Below are 15480 nucleotides of genomic sequence, written 5' to 3'. Positions count from 1 at the left end.
CTCCCACCCAGGACAAAGATGATACTTTTATGAGAATAACAAGCATGACTTCTTAACGAGTACAAGTCTTTGTGACAAAGTATCATCAAAAGCTCATTGGCAAAACCAATGGAATTATGATTCACACAGAGGTGTGTACACCAGGGGTCTCAAACTCAATTTACCAGGGGGCCACTGGAGCTAGGGTCTGGGCAAGGCTGGGCCGCATCAGGTTTTCCAAAAAAAAAAAAAAAAACGCATTTATTAATAAAAATATACAAACTTTTTCAGTACTTTGGTTCCGATTTTCTACAATAAAAGCTCTGATAAAACATTCCACTGTTCTTAAATATCTTAATTTTTATTTTTCTACACAAAATAAGATGAAAAATAAATAAACAAATCAAGAATAAAGAAAATCAATCAGTAATAAATAAATATAATAATAATAATAAAACGGCAAATAATAAAAACTTAAGAAACCACATATAGTTGGTGGGTAGACAAATTATTTTTTTCAGATTAAAATGAACAAAGCATTATTAGAGCCCTGTAGACATGACAAAACACGACTATAGTCACATTTATACTCTTTTTATTTACAACATATTGCGCAACTGCAGGGTCTTGAGACACATGCTAACTCGCTAAACTAGAGAGCTAGCGACCTAAACGGTAGCCTTCAAGTTATTTCCTTTAAACTTAAATAGCCAAAAACTTACCACTTCCACACGGATAGGGAGGATAACTATTAACAGTTATTTAACCTTTAACATGAACATTAATCAAACGTAATAATTTTTTCTGGGTACATGATACCATACAGCATCCATATTAAACGTTAAACTTTCATATCAAGGCGGGGGCCTCAAACTAGTGTCCTGTGGGCCACATTTGGCCCGCAGGCCGCGTGTTTGAGACCCCTGCACTACAATACTGCGAGACCGAGGGGACTTACAGTGGTCCCTCGTTTATCGCGGTAAAATGACCCCAAACCCGACTGTGATAAGTGAATTTCCGCAATGTATGATTCAATATTTTCATATAGCCAAAAACTTACCACTTCCACACGGATAGGGAGGATAACTATTAACAGTTATTTAACCTTTAACATGAACATTAATCAAACGTAATAATTTTTTCTGGGTACATGATACCATACAGCATCCATATCAAACTAACATTAAACTTTCATATCAAGGCGGGGGCCTCAAACTAGTGTCCTGCGGGCCACATTAGGCGTGTTTGAGACCCCCGGTGTACACATAACACAACAAGAGCGTGATTCTCCACCTATTCGGGAGATGTGGGATCCCCTCCAGAATTGCCTCTTCCAACAACAATATTGTTGTCACTTGTTTGTCGTCCACACGTCTGTAATTTGTCACTTGCTCTATCGAAGCAGCGCAAACGCAGACATAATGCCAGGCCTCAGCAGGATAATGTGCCAGCGTTACGTCTGCGCATAATGAGACATGCCAGTCATATCCACTGACTTGAATCTCATTTGGCATCTGTTTCTGATTTGCGTTTTTTTTTTTGGCGCTCGCATCTCAATCTCTTTCAGCTTCCCCCTTTTTTTTATTTTAGAATGTTAAGAACGTCTCTTCTCGCCTCGCCGCATGCTTTTGCTTATGTTTGAGGTGTTACAGGTTGCAGGAGTAGCAATAATGAAGCAAAGAACATCATGAACTCAGATGATGATGTGTGCTGTAATCAAGTAGCGTGTTAGCGCTCCATGTCGGGCCGTACCAACTCAGTCATGTTCATTTTCTACCGCTTTTTCCTCACGAGGGTCACAGGGGGGTGCTGGAGCCTATCCCAGCTGTCTTCGGGCGAGAGGCGCCAGCCAATCACAGGGCACATATAGACAAACAACCATTCACACTCACATTCATACCTATGGACAATTTGGAGTCGCTAATTAACCTAGCATGTTTTTGGAATGTGCGAGGAAACCGGAGTACCCAGAGAAAACCCACAAATGCACAGGGAGAACATGCACAAGGGTGGAATTGAACCCTGGTCTCCTAGCTGTGAGGTCTATGCACTAACCACTCGTCCACCGTGCAGCCAAATTTGTGCATAGAACAACCATAAAAATGCTCAGAGTCAAAAAATTTAGCATTATTGTTTTGGTGTGAAGCAAAATCCTCACAAGGGTCACAGGGGTGCTGGAGCCTATTCCAGCTGTCTTCGGGTACACCCTGGACTGGTGGCCAGCCAATCACAGGGCACATATAGACAAACAACCATTCACACTCACATTCATACCTATGGACAATTTGGAGTCGCTAATTAACCTAGCATGTTTTTGGAATGTGGGAGGAAACCGGAGTACCCGGAAAAAATCCACGCATGCACGGGGGAAAACATGCAAACTACCACACAGAGATTGGCCGAGGGTGGAATTGAACCCTGGTCCCCTAGCTGTGAGGTCTGCACGCTAACCACTGCAAAATAATAATTAATAATAACAATTAAAGATGACCTATTATGCTAATTGTTCAGCCCTTTCTGTGGAGTTGTGGACTCCTGTAGAGCAGCGACACACAATAACAGCACACAAAGCTTTCTAGTTCTTCCAGAATCTGCACCTATTCAGCTGTATCCCAGTATCGCCACTGCAGTTCATGACTTAAAATGACTTAAACTATCCCCTTTGAGTGGGATAGTTGTCTCTATATTTGCGGTGTGTTGAGAAAAGTAGGGAAACCTTGCGTGCCGCTTGCCAAGTTTAAGTGCAGCAGCACTTTGAAGGAAAGGGCAACTCGTAGCCAAAAGCTCCTCCTGACTCCGTGTGTAAATCTGCCAGTGGAAACCTATTAATTATCTCCTACAAGGACCTGGCTAGCTGGCTAGCTGGCTAGCTGACCGGCCGGCCATCACTTTGCTGTCACATTTTATGACTTTTTACTTTTTGCTAAAGCATTTTGCTTCAACTGGTACATGTGTGAAAGTGCATGCGTTTCAGATGGCTAGTCATGTCATTTTTTTATTATTATTATTTCTCTGGATTGGATCAGGGCAGTGAAGTAGTCACATTGGGGGCGTTTTCCATTGAATAAATCAAGATGGGGTGAAAAGGCCTACAAGTATGAAGGTCAGTCTCTTTTTTTCCACAGGGCACATATAGACAAACAACCATTCACACTAACATTCATACCTATGGACAATTTGGAGTCGTTAATTAACCTAGCATGTTTTTGGAATGTGGGAGGAAACCGGAGTACCCGGAGAAAACCCACGCCAACTCCACACAGAGTTGGCCGAGTGTGGAATTGAACCCTGGTCTCTTAGCTGTGAGGTCTGCGCGCTAACCACTCGACCGCCGTGCCACCATACTTTCAAATCATTCATTCATTTTCTAACGCTTTTTCCTCACGAGGGTCGCAGGGGGTGCTGGAGCCTATCCCAGCTGTCTTCGGGCGAGAGGCGGGGTACACCCTGGGCTGGTGGCCAGCCAATCACAGGGCACATATAGACAAACAACCATTCACACTCACATTCATACCTATGGACAATTTGGAGTCGCTAATTAACCTAGCATGTTTTTGGAATGTGGGGGGGAAACCTTGCAATGCACAGGGAGAACATGCAAACTCCCCGTGCATGCGTGGGTTTTCTCCGGGTACTCCGGTTTTCCTCCCGCATTCCAAAAAACTTGCTAGGTTAATTAGCGACTCCAAATTGTCCATAGGTATGAATGTGAGTGTGAATGGTTGTTTGTCTATATGTGTCTATATGTCCAGGGTGTACCCCGCCTCTCGCCTGAAGACAGCTGGGATAGGCTCCAGCACCCCCCACGACCCTCGTGAGCAAAAGCGGTACCCTGGACTGGTCGCTAGCCAATCACAGGGCACATATAGACAAACAACCATTCACACTCACATTCATACCTATGGACAATTTGGAGTCGCTAATTAACCTAGCATGTTTTTGGAATGTGGGAGGAAACCGGAGTACCCGGAGAAAACCCACGCACGGGGAGAACATGCAAACTACCACACAGAGATGGCCAAGAGTGGAATTGAACTCAGGTCTCCTAGCTGTGAGGTCTATGCACTAACCACTCGAACACCGTGCAGCCAAATTTGTGCATAGAACACCATAAAAATGCTCAGAGTCAAAAAATGTAGCATTATTATTTTGGTGTGAAGCAAAATCCTCATGAGGTTCACAGGGGTGCTGGAGCCTATCCCAGCTGTCTTCGGGCGAGAGGCGGGGTACACCCTGGACTGGTCGCCAGCCAATCACAGGGCACATATAGACAAACAACCATTCACACTCGCATTCATACCTATGGACAATTTGGAGTCGCTAATTAACCTAGCATGTTTTTGGAATGTGGGAGGAAACCAGAGTACCCGGAGAAAAACCGAGTTTAATATTTGCAATGGTAAAACCTGATCTGGCTTAAAGTATGATTGTCATAACTAAGGATCGACCGATATATCGGGCCGATATTTGCGTTCTTTACTTGAATCGGTATCGGCCGATACGCGCGTGGGTTCGCCGATGTATTTTGGACGCTAATTTTGGACGCTAGGAAACGCTAATTTTAGAATGCTAGCAATGCTAACGTTAGCATGCAAACACATAGCATCACAGTGCTTATAGTGTTTATATCTGTGTCTAGCTATAAAAAATGTAGAAAAATGCTACTATGCTACTGTTAGCATGCCAGCAATTTGGAGTCGCCAATTAACCTAGCATGTTTTTGGAATGTGGGAGGAAACGCTAAATTTAGAATGCTAGCAATGCTAACATTAGCATGCAAACACATAGCATCACCGTGCCAAGTGTTTATATCTGTGTCTAGCTATGAAAATGTATAAAAATGCTACTATGCTACTGTTAGCATGCCAGCAACGCTGAAGTGCCAAAATTAGCATGCTAACAACAAGCATGATAGTGCTACATCTTTAAATGTCTACTTATGAAAATGGCTAAAAAGGCTACTATGACAATGTTAACATGCTAGCAATGCTAACATTAGCATGACAACACCTGGGATAATAGTGGTAAGTGTTCATTCATTCATTCATTCATTCATTTTCTACTGCTTATGGGGTCAGGAGAGACGGGGTACAGCCTGGACTAAATAATAAAAATATGTATGATTTGTGTCGATGTTGGATCAATATTAGTATCATCATAAAACCCTTACCCCTATTAGCTGCACGGTACTTAACACGGAAATAGTCTACGTGCACACATGCCCTCACCCATGAACTATTCCCAGCATCTTTTAATTTGCTTGATAATTCCAATTAAGGTTAATGAACTTTTTCCGTATCTCGCAGCCGCAGTCCCCGGCAAAGCCCAATTCTGTTCTCCAAGCCGTGAGTGCAGGGGAGCAATGTCAGGATGATTGGTTACCGTGTTGATAAAAGGCTCCCGGGGTAAATAGTGCAGAATTCATGATACTTGCAACCTCGCCTTTTCCCAAACAATACCGTGCACATCAAATAAGAGTCTGTGCTTCTCTGCGGTGAAGGTAAAAACTCATGTAAACGTATGGATTATGTCTAAGAAGGACATTGAAGCTCGGTCTGTCTTTTATTATTTGTTACGGAACCCGCTAGGGTGCGAGGTGCATTCAAGCGAATTTGATATTTACGTTATCTCCCCTTTTTTTTGACTCACCAGTGGAAAATCACTGACATCGATGATTTTTGACTCCTGTTTTTTAAAAAGCAGAGCGCTTGTGTCAAATAGAGGATCTTTGACTATTATTTCTGCATCAGGTCCTTAATTCTCAGAACTCTTCGGCCTTGTGGATGCGGAAAATCCATGGCGCGGCACAATAGGTGGTCACAACCATTGCATTGTCACATGATTTCACCGGGGAATAAAACATGACTTTCCTGTTGGTGGGAATTCAATGAAATTTATCAAAGCATGAACATCCGTTGGGGCGGCACGGCGGTCGAGTGGTTAGCGCGCAGACCACATTCCTCCCACATTCCTCCCACATTCCAAAAACATGCTAGGTTAATTAGCGACTCCAAATTATCCATAGGTATGAATGTGAGTGTGAATGGTTGTTTGTCTATATGTGCCCTGTGATTGGCTGGCCACCAATCTCCCGAAGACAGCTGGTATAGGCTCCAGCAATGAATGAATGTACACTTACCACTATTATCCTAGGCTTTTACAATCAGTAACTGTTACATTTGCTCACTTCCTGCTTTCGTAAATTTTTTTTTTAATTTAAATTTTATTTTGACCAGGGTTCAATTCCACCCTCGGCCATCTCTGTGTGGAGTTTGCATGTTCTCCCCATGTATGTGTGAGTTTTCTCCGGGTACTCCGGTTTCCTCCCACATTCCAAAAACATGCTAGGTTAATTAGCGACTCCAAATTGTCCATAGGTATGAATGTGAGTGTGAATGGTTGTTTGTCTATATGTGCCCTGTGATTGGCTGGCCACCAGTCTCCCGAAGACAGCTGGTATAGGCTCCAGCAATGAATGAATGTACACTTACCACTATTATCCTAGGCTTTTACAATCAGTAACTGTTACATTTGCTCACTTCCTGCTTTCGTAAAAAAGTTTTTTTTTTATTTAAATTTTATTTTGACCAGGGTTCAATTCCACCCTCGGCCATCTCTGTGTGGAGTTTGCATGTTCTCCCCGTGTATGTGTGGGTTTTCTCCGGGTACTCTGTTTTTCTCCCACATTCCAAAAACATGCTAGGTTAATTAGCGACTCCAAATTGTCCATAGGTATGAATGTGAGTGTGAATGGTTGTTTGTCTATATGTGCCCTGTGATTGGCTGGCCACCAGTCTCCCGAAGACAGCTGGTATAGGCTCCAGCAATGAATGAATGTACACTTACCACTATTATCCTAGGCTTTTACAATCAGTAACTGTTACATTTGCTCACTTCCTGCTTTCGTAATTTTTTTTTTTAATTTAAATTTTATTTTGACCAGGGTTCAATTCCACCCTCGGCCATCTCTGTGTGGAGTTTGCATGTTCTCCCCGTGCATGCGTGGGTTGTCTCCGGGTACTCTGTTTTTCTCCCACATTCCAAAAACATGCTAGGTTAATTAGCGACTCCAAATTGTCCATAGGTATGAATGTGAGTGTGAATGGTTGTTTGTCTATATATTGTTTGTCTGTATATGATTGGCTGGCCACCAGTCTAGGGTGTACCCCGCCTCTTGCCCTGAAGACAGCTGGGATAGGCTCCAGCACGTGTGGTACTGGGGTTACGTGTGGAGTACCCCAGGGGTCAATATTGGGACCAAAACTGTTCAAAGTTTGAAGTTGGATGATAGCACTGTGAAGCTAAATAAAACTAAAATCATAGTTGCAGTAGAAAAGACTATTTAGGGTATTACATTTTCCATAGGTATGAATGTGAGTGTGAATGGTTGTTTGTCTATATGTGCCCTGTGATTGGCTGGCCACCAGTCAGTCCAGGGTGTACCCCGCCTCTCGCCTGACGACAGCTGGGATAGGCTGCAACACCCCCGCGACCCTCGTGAGGATAAGTGTTAAAAATGAATGAATTATTGTCCTTGAAGTTAAATAAAACTAAAATCATGCTGTTTGCTTGCAGTAGAAGAGACTCTTTAGGTTATTTTGTTATATTTATGATCATTATTTATTATGGTTGTCAAAAAAATCACCTTTATGTCATTTTATACTTCTTGATATGTATGAAAAGAATCATACCTGGTGAGATGTAGAAGAACAAATAAGTACGTTAAAATGCAAAAACCTCACTTGGACTCCAAAGGGTTAAATACAGCATCGCTCTGCTGACGCGCTTTTATGAGCGCTCAGGTTTTCCAGGATGACAAAGCAGAAAAAAAGGATTAATGCTCGTGGAAATTTTGCGAGAGTAGCGTGTCGTGGTGCGAGTGGGCGCGACACATGGGGGTCTGCAAGCAGGGGGGTGGGGTTGAGGGGTAGAGCGTGTGACTGTTCTAATTAATCTCCATTTGATGTTCGCCTTTTCTCTTTTTGGACGCCGCTGACTCTGTTTGTGTTCTGTGTTTTTTTTTTTTAATGCAGGAGAGCGCCAAAGCTGCCCTGAAGATGAAAGACGGCCATGCGACTGACCACGCTACACAGACCGAACACATGGGGCCGGAGGTGAGAGCGAGCGAGAAAAAGCATCACGAAATAGCGACTCGCAAAAAAAAATCTTCCCTTATCGCCGATAACATCCCGTCCGGTCTCTTTTTCTTATTTTCTTTTCCATCTTTTCACGGTTAGCTAAAGCTCTAATCCATCATGCTCCTTGTGAAACCGCCATGACATTCATAAGATAGCCGGCTACATCCTACTCCTACTCCTCGATTCCCACAATGCAGCCTACCTGACGCCCTCAGTTGACATGGCCTCCTTGGCTTCACCGTTGCCTGACAGTATGGGAACGTAGCACATGTAATGAATGTCTTCCTGCACGGAAAACAGGAACAGCGTGTTAGGGTCAGAATGAAGAACATCTTTTTCCAAAATAGGCCACCGGGCTCATTCATCTCTGTGTTACAGCACGACTATTAGCGTTTTTTTTTTTTTTTTTTTTTGCAGTATGTCCTTAAGAACACCAAAGTACTCCTGTCCCAAACAGAATCTTTGATCAGCATTTTTTTTTTATTTTGCAGTAGGTCCTAAAAAGAGTTGAAGGATCTTTGGCTAGCATTTTAGCAGTCCTTAAAATAAAACAGCAGAGTGCTCCTGTCCCAGATGGAATCTTTGATTCGCGTTTTTTTTTTTTTTGCAGTTTGGCATTAAAAAACAGCAGTGCGCTCCTGTCATAGAAATGATCTTTGCACCAGTTCAAGTTTATCCCTGAGGGGCAATTTAAAGGACACAGAAAGCAGAATGGGATGCTAACCAAGGTTCCGTTGTATTTTATGTCAATCTCCACCTTGGTTTCAGATTACATCTGAATGGGATGCTAACCAAGGTTCCGTTGTATTTTATGTCAATGTCCGCCTTGGTTTCAGATTACATCTGAATGGGATGCTAACCAAGGTTCCGTTATATTTTATGTCAATCTCCACCTTGGTTTCAGATTACATCTGAATGGGATGCTAACCAAGGTTCCGTTGTATTTTATGTCAATCTCCACCTTGGTTTCAGATTACATCTGAATGGGATGCTAACCAAGGTTCCGTTGTATTTTATGTCAATCTCCACCTTGGTTTCAGATTGCATCTGAATGGGATGCTAACCAAGGTTCCGTTGTATTTTATGTCAATCTCCACCTTGGTTTCAGATTACATCTGAATGGGGTGCTAACCAAGGTTCCATTGTATTTTATGTCCATCTCCATGTTGGTTTCAGATTACATCTGAATGAGATGCTAACCAAGGTTCCGTTGTATTTTATGTCAATCTCCACCTTGGTTTCAGATTACATCTGAATGGGATGCTAACCAAGGTGATACCACTCAAACTCAAGAGGCCTCACTCCATTGTATCTCCCATTGAGACAACATCCATTAGAGGATAAATCAAACGGAAAGAATGTAACCTTCAGATTACACCTGAATGGGATGCTAACCAAGGTTCCATTGTATTTTATGTCAATCTCCACCTTGGTTTCAGATTACATCTGAATGGGATGCTAACCAAGGTTCCATTGTATTTTATGTCAATCTCCACCTTGGTTTTAGATTACATCTGAATGGGATGCTAACCAAGGTTCCGTTGTATTTTATGTCAATCTCCACCTTGGTTTCAGATTACATCTGAATGGGGTGCTAACCAAGGTTCCCTTGTATTTTATGTCAATCTCCACCTTGGTTTCAGATTACATCTGAATGGGATGCTAACCAAGGTTCAATTGTATTTTATGTCAATCTCCACGTTGGTTTCAGATTACATCTGAATGGAATGCTAACCAAGGTTCCATTGTATTTTATGTCAGTCTCCACCTTGGTTTCAGATTACATCTGAATGGGATGCTAACCAAGGTTCTATTGTATTTTATGTCAATCTCCACCTTATGGCGCCCATTCAACTAGGCCCCACTCTGGCCATCTGGGTCCAATGGTACGTGTTGGGTGGAGGCGGGTGAGGATCGAAGCACCAACCTTCCGTGGCTGCGTTTTTGCTGTAGTTCCTTAGAGACAGTCAAGCACTCCTGTCATATAGAAGATCTTTGACTGCGGTTTTGTACATCTTGTCTTATAAAGGTCCCCGCTCCCCCTTCTTGACATGCTTTAAGTCCACTATAAAGCACCATATTCAAATGACAAGTGGGTGATTCTGCTCTACCAGTTCATGCTGTCCAGTTCAAGCCCATCTCCACCTCTATGGCTGCTCAGCTCTTGTTTCTCAGCTTCAGGTGCTGCAGATGGAAATGACAGATGGTCCCGTGTGTGTTTATGACTTAAGACACTTTACAAAGTCTTTGTATTCTTTTTTCTCCCACACCGAACTATATAAACATTTAGATCAGTCATTCTCAACTGGTGGAGCCGTTTTCAGTGGGTGGCGGAGTCTTTACAGAAAAAAAGTGTAAAGTGTAATGACACAGATGTCTGTGAATGCACCTTTGCGTCTGTGCTATTGGCTTGCGACGCCACCACGAGGTACAAGGCGATGTTTATGGACATTGAGTGGGAGGGGAAGGGCATGGAGTGCGGACTTAAGGCACCGTCTGTCCAACATAGCTAGATAGCTACTTATCTACCGGAGCAGATAGCAGCATAAAGCCAACGCTCAAGTTGTGTTGGTGGGGGAATTCCACCCACAATGATGACTATCAGGTACAGTATGGTGGTACTGTTTTAACGCCCAATTCGACTTATTGGCCCTGGCAGATGGGTGGTCTACAGAAGGAATGGTCCTATTGTTATTCAATTTACCTACCTTATTTTATGTCAATCTCCACCTTGGTTTCAGATTACACCTAAATGGGATGCTAACCAAGGTTCCATTGTATTTTATGTCAATCTCCACCTTGGTTTCAGATTACATCTGAATGGAATGCTAACCAAGGTTCCATTGTATTTTATGTCAATCTCCACCTTGGTTTCAGATTACACCTAAATGGGATGCTAACCAAGGTTCCATTGTATTTTATGTCAATCTCCACCTTGGTTTCAGATTACACCTAAATGGGATGCTAACCAAGGTTCCATTGTATTTTATGTCAATCTCCACCTTGGTTTCAGATTACATCTGAATGGAATGCTAACCGAGGTTCCATTGTATTTTATGTCAATCTCCACCTTGGTTTCAGATTACACCTAAATGGGATGCTAACCAAGGTTCCATTGTATTTTATGTCAATCTCCACCTTGGTTTCAGATTACATCTGAATGGAATGCTAACCAAGGTTCCATTGTATTTTATGTCAATCTCCACCTTGGTTTCAGATTACATCTGAATGGGATGCTAACCAAGGTTCCATTGTATTTTATGTCAATCTCCACCTTGGTTTCAGATTACATTTGAATGGGATGCTAACCGAGGTTCCATTGTATTTTATGTCAATCTCCACCTTGGTTTCAGATTACATCTGAATGGGATGCTAACCAAGGTTCCATTGTATTTTATGTCAATCTCCAACTTGGTTTCAGATTACATCTGAATGGGATGCTAACCAAGGTTCCATTGTATTTTATGTCAATGTCCACCTTGGTTTCAGATTACATCAGAATGGAATGCTAACCGAGGTTCCATTGTATTTTATGTCAATCTCCACCTTGGTTTCAGATTACACCTAAATGGGATGCTAACCAAGGTTCCATTGTATTTTATGTCAATCTCCACCTTGGTTTCAGATTACATCTGAATGGAATGCTAACCAAGGTTCCATTGTATTTTATGTCAATCTCCACCTTGGTTTCAGATTACACCTAAATGGGATGCTAACCAAGGTTCCATTGTATTTTATGTCAATCTCCACCTTGGTTTCAGATTACACCTAAATGGGATGCTAACCAAGGTTCCATTGTATTTTATGTCAATCTCCACCTTGGTTTCAGATTACATCTGAAGGGGATGCTAACCAAGGTTCCATTGTATTTTATGTCAATCTCCAACTTGGTTTCAGATTACATCTGAATGGGATGCTAACCAAGGTTCCATTGTATTTTATGTCATTAAATGAATGGAGTGTCACTTTTGAGCAATATTACAGTATCGCAGGTTCAACTCCCTTTCTAACACAAGTGTAAAAATAAGCCATTATAAACTTATTCAATCCCGTCCATGTTTCTAAAGCAGTCCCTCTCTGTGCAAGACATTTTTGATGATTTTGACTGATTTGAGTCTTGTATTTGAGTATTGTGTTGTAGGGCTATGTATCCTTTCAACGCGTAACCATGGTGGACGCTACACGACGATATAAAACAGGTTTTCTATGCCTGATAAAAAATATTCTGTGAATAATGAAGCCTACTTGTAGCGGTCTGGTATGGAACCAATTAAGTGTACTCTTGATAAGTCACACTTCAGGTGGAGTTTCTTCTTCACACCTCACGCTCTTCTCTTTCTCTTAACACTACCTTGTCGGGGTGGAAAGGGGGGGGCAAGAAGCCCAAGAAAGAGCAACCACCTTGGAGGCTGGTTGTTCTTTCATGTTATGTTGACATCTCACGGGACATCGTTAACATTATCGCTGTTAATAAATGCATTATGAATACATCAGGCTCTACGGGGGATCTCTTGTGTTTGTGTTTATTTAGTTCCACCAGATTAGATGTCATTATTACTTAGTCATGTTGTTTTCTTAATCTTATGTTTTGTTATTTTTTCATTTTTTTTAAAGCTTTTTATCACCCTCCTGGCACCGCACACCCACTCGCACTAATGCATTTCCAATAATGCAGTCAGCGACGGCCTCACCTTTTATTGAATGGTTCTTTAGGCTTAAGCAAGCAAAAGTGAGGCTTTGTCTGTAATGTACTGCATATGTTTTTATTTGTCGGTGTTAAATAAGTGATTGTTTGGGGGAGGGGGGGGGGGGGGGCGGGGGGGGTTGGGGTGCAGCCATTAGTCCTGGATAGCAAAGTCAATACAAGAAAGACATGTTCTTGAAAGTAACTTCAGTAAAATAGGTTGCCACAGACGGCACACACACAGAGTCATTATTGTGTTGTATGTGTTGTCATGCCTCGCCGCATAATTCAATTATAAACACGGCGATGTCATTAACACAGAACCCATTTACTCCACAAACTATTTTTTCTACATGTTTTCCCCGATTTTTTAAAAACAATTTAAAAAAATAATAATTTATTGTCGTTTTTAATTGGAAATAGCAGTGTTAATTTATTTGTTTTGGACATGCTGATAATTTACATCGTGTTTACAATTGCTGGAGCCTATCTAGAGAAATTGATTCCGTTAGCATCGAGGACGAATTAATGATGCTAACCAAGGTTCCGTTATACTTATTTGATGTTAATCTCCACCTTGGTTTCAGATTACAGCTGAATAGGATGCTAACCAAGGCTATATTGTATTTTATGTCAATCTCCACCTTGGTTTCAGATTACACCTAAATGGGATGCTAACCAAGGTTCCATTGTATTTTATGTCAATCTCCACCTTGGTTTCAGATTACATCTGAATGGAATGCTAACCAAGGTTCCATTGTATTTTATGTCAATCTCCACCTTGGTTTCAGATTACACCTAAATGGGATGCTAACCAAGGTTCCATTGTATTTTATGTCAATCTCCACCTTGGTTTCAGATTACACCTAAATGGAATGCTAACCAAGGTTCCATTGTATTTTATGTCAATCTCCACCTTGGTTTCAGATTACATCTGAATGGAATGCTAACCAAGGTTCCATTGTATTTTATGTCAATGTCCACCTTGGTTTCAGATTACATCTGAATGGAATGCTAACCAAGGTTCCATTGTATTTTATGTCAATGTCCACCTTGGTTTCAGATTACATCTGAATGTGATGCTAACCAAGGTTCCATTGTATTTTATGTCAATCTCCACCTTGGTTTCAGATTACATCTGAATGTGATGCTAACCAAGGTTCCATTGTATTTTATGTCAATCTCCAACTTGGTTTCAGATTACATCTGAATGGGATGCTAACCAAGGTTCCATTGTATTTTATGTCATTAAATGAATGGAGTGTCACTTTTGAGCAATATTACAGTATCGCAGGTTCAACTCCCTTTCTAACACAAGTGTAAAAATAAGCCATTATAAACTTATTCAATCCCGTCCATGTTTCTAAAGCAGTCCCTCTCTGTGCAAGACATTTTTGATGATTTTGACTGATTTGAGTCTTGTATTTGAGTATTGTGTTGTAGGGCTATGTATCCTTTCAACGCGTAACCATGGTGGACGCTACACGACGATATAAAACAGGTTTTCTATGCCTGATAAAAAATATTCTGTGAATAATGAAGCCCGGTCTCGTATGGAACCAATTAAGTGTACTCTTGATAAGTCACACTTCAGGTGGAGTTTCTTCTTCACACCTCACGCTCTTCTCTTTCTCTTAACACTACCTTGTCGGAGTGTGTGTGTGTGGGGGGGGGGGCAAGAAGCCCAAGAAAGAGCAACCACCTTGGAGGCTGGTTGTTCTTTCATGTTATGTTGACATCTCACGGGACATCGTTAACATTATCGCTGTTAATAAATGCATTATGAATACATCAGGCTCTACGGGGGATCTCTTGTGTTTGTGTTTATTTAGTTCCACCAGATTAGATGTCATTATTACTTAGTCATGTTGTTTTCTTAATCTTATGTTTTGTTATTTTTTCGTTTTTTTAAAGCTTTTTATCACCCTCCTGGCACCGCACACCCACTCGCACTAATGCATTTCCAATAATGCAGTCAGCGACGGCCTCACCTTTTATTGAATGGTTCTTTAGGCTTAAGCAAGCAAAAGTGAGGCTTTGTCTGTAATGTACTGCATATGTTTTTATTTGTCGGTGTTAAATAAGTGATTGTTTGGGGGAGGGGGGGGGGCGGGGGGGTTGGGGTGCAGCCATTAGTCCTGGATAGCAAAGTCAATACAAGAAAGACATGTTCTTGAAAGTAACTTCAGTAAAATAGGTTGCCACAGACGGCACACACACAGAGTCATTATTGTGTTGTATGTGTTGTCATGCCTCGCCGCATAATTCAATTATAAACACGGCGATGTCATTAACACAGAACCCATTTACTCCACAAACTATTTTTTCTACATGTTTTCCCCGATTTTTTAAAAACAATTTAAAAAAATAATAATTTATTGTCGTTTTTAATTGGAAATAGCAGTGTTAATTTATTTGTTTTGGACATGCTGATAATTTACATCGTGTTTACAATTGCTGGAGCCTATCTAGAGAAATTGATTCCGTTAGCATCGAGGACGAATTAATGATGCTAACCAAGGTTCCGTTATACTTATTTGATGTTAATCTCCACCTTGGTTTCAGATTACAGCTGAATAGGATGCTAACCAAGGCTATATTGTATTTTATGTCAATCTCCACCTTGGTTTTAGATTACATCTGAATGGGATGCTAACCAAGGTTCCATTGTATTTTATG

At 41.5% G+C, this 15480-nt stretch overlaps 1 protein-coding gene across 3 annotated transcripts in view; it reads left to right on the top strand.

Moving 5' to 3' along the window:
• ccser1 (coiled-coil serine-rich protein 1) overlaps positions 1 to 15480 on the top strand; it is a 164065-nt gene that overhangs the window by 65617 nt on the left and 82968 nt on the right. For all 3 annotated transcript variants that reach the window (XM_078789466.1, XM_078789467.1, XM_078789468.1), the window contains exon 10: positions 8013 to 8093. In XM_078789466.1, coding sequence (XP_078645592.1) covers positions 8013 to 8093 — 81 coding nt within the window. The remainder of the gene's footprint in view (positions 1 to 8012; positions 8094 to 15480) is intronic.

This window comes from Doryrhamphus excisus, linkage group LG3, assembly GCF_037039965.1.
Source record: "Doryrhamphus excisus strain RoL-2023G ecotype Guam linkage group LG3, RoL_Dexc_Guam_v1.1, whole genome shotgun sequence".
Lineage (NCBI taxonomy): Eukaryota > Metazoa > Chordata > Actinopteri > Syngnathiformes > Syngnathidae > Doryrhamphus > Doryrhamphus excisus.
This window is presented reverse-complemented; position numbering and strand designations above follow the sequence as displayed.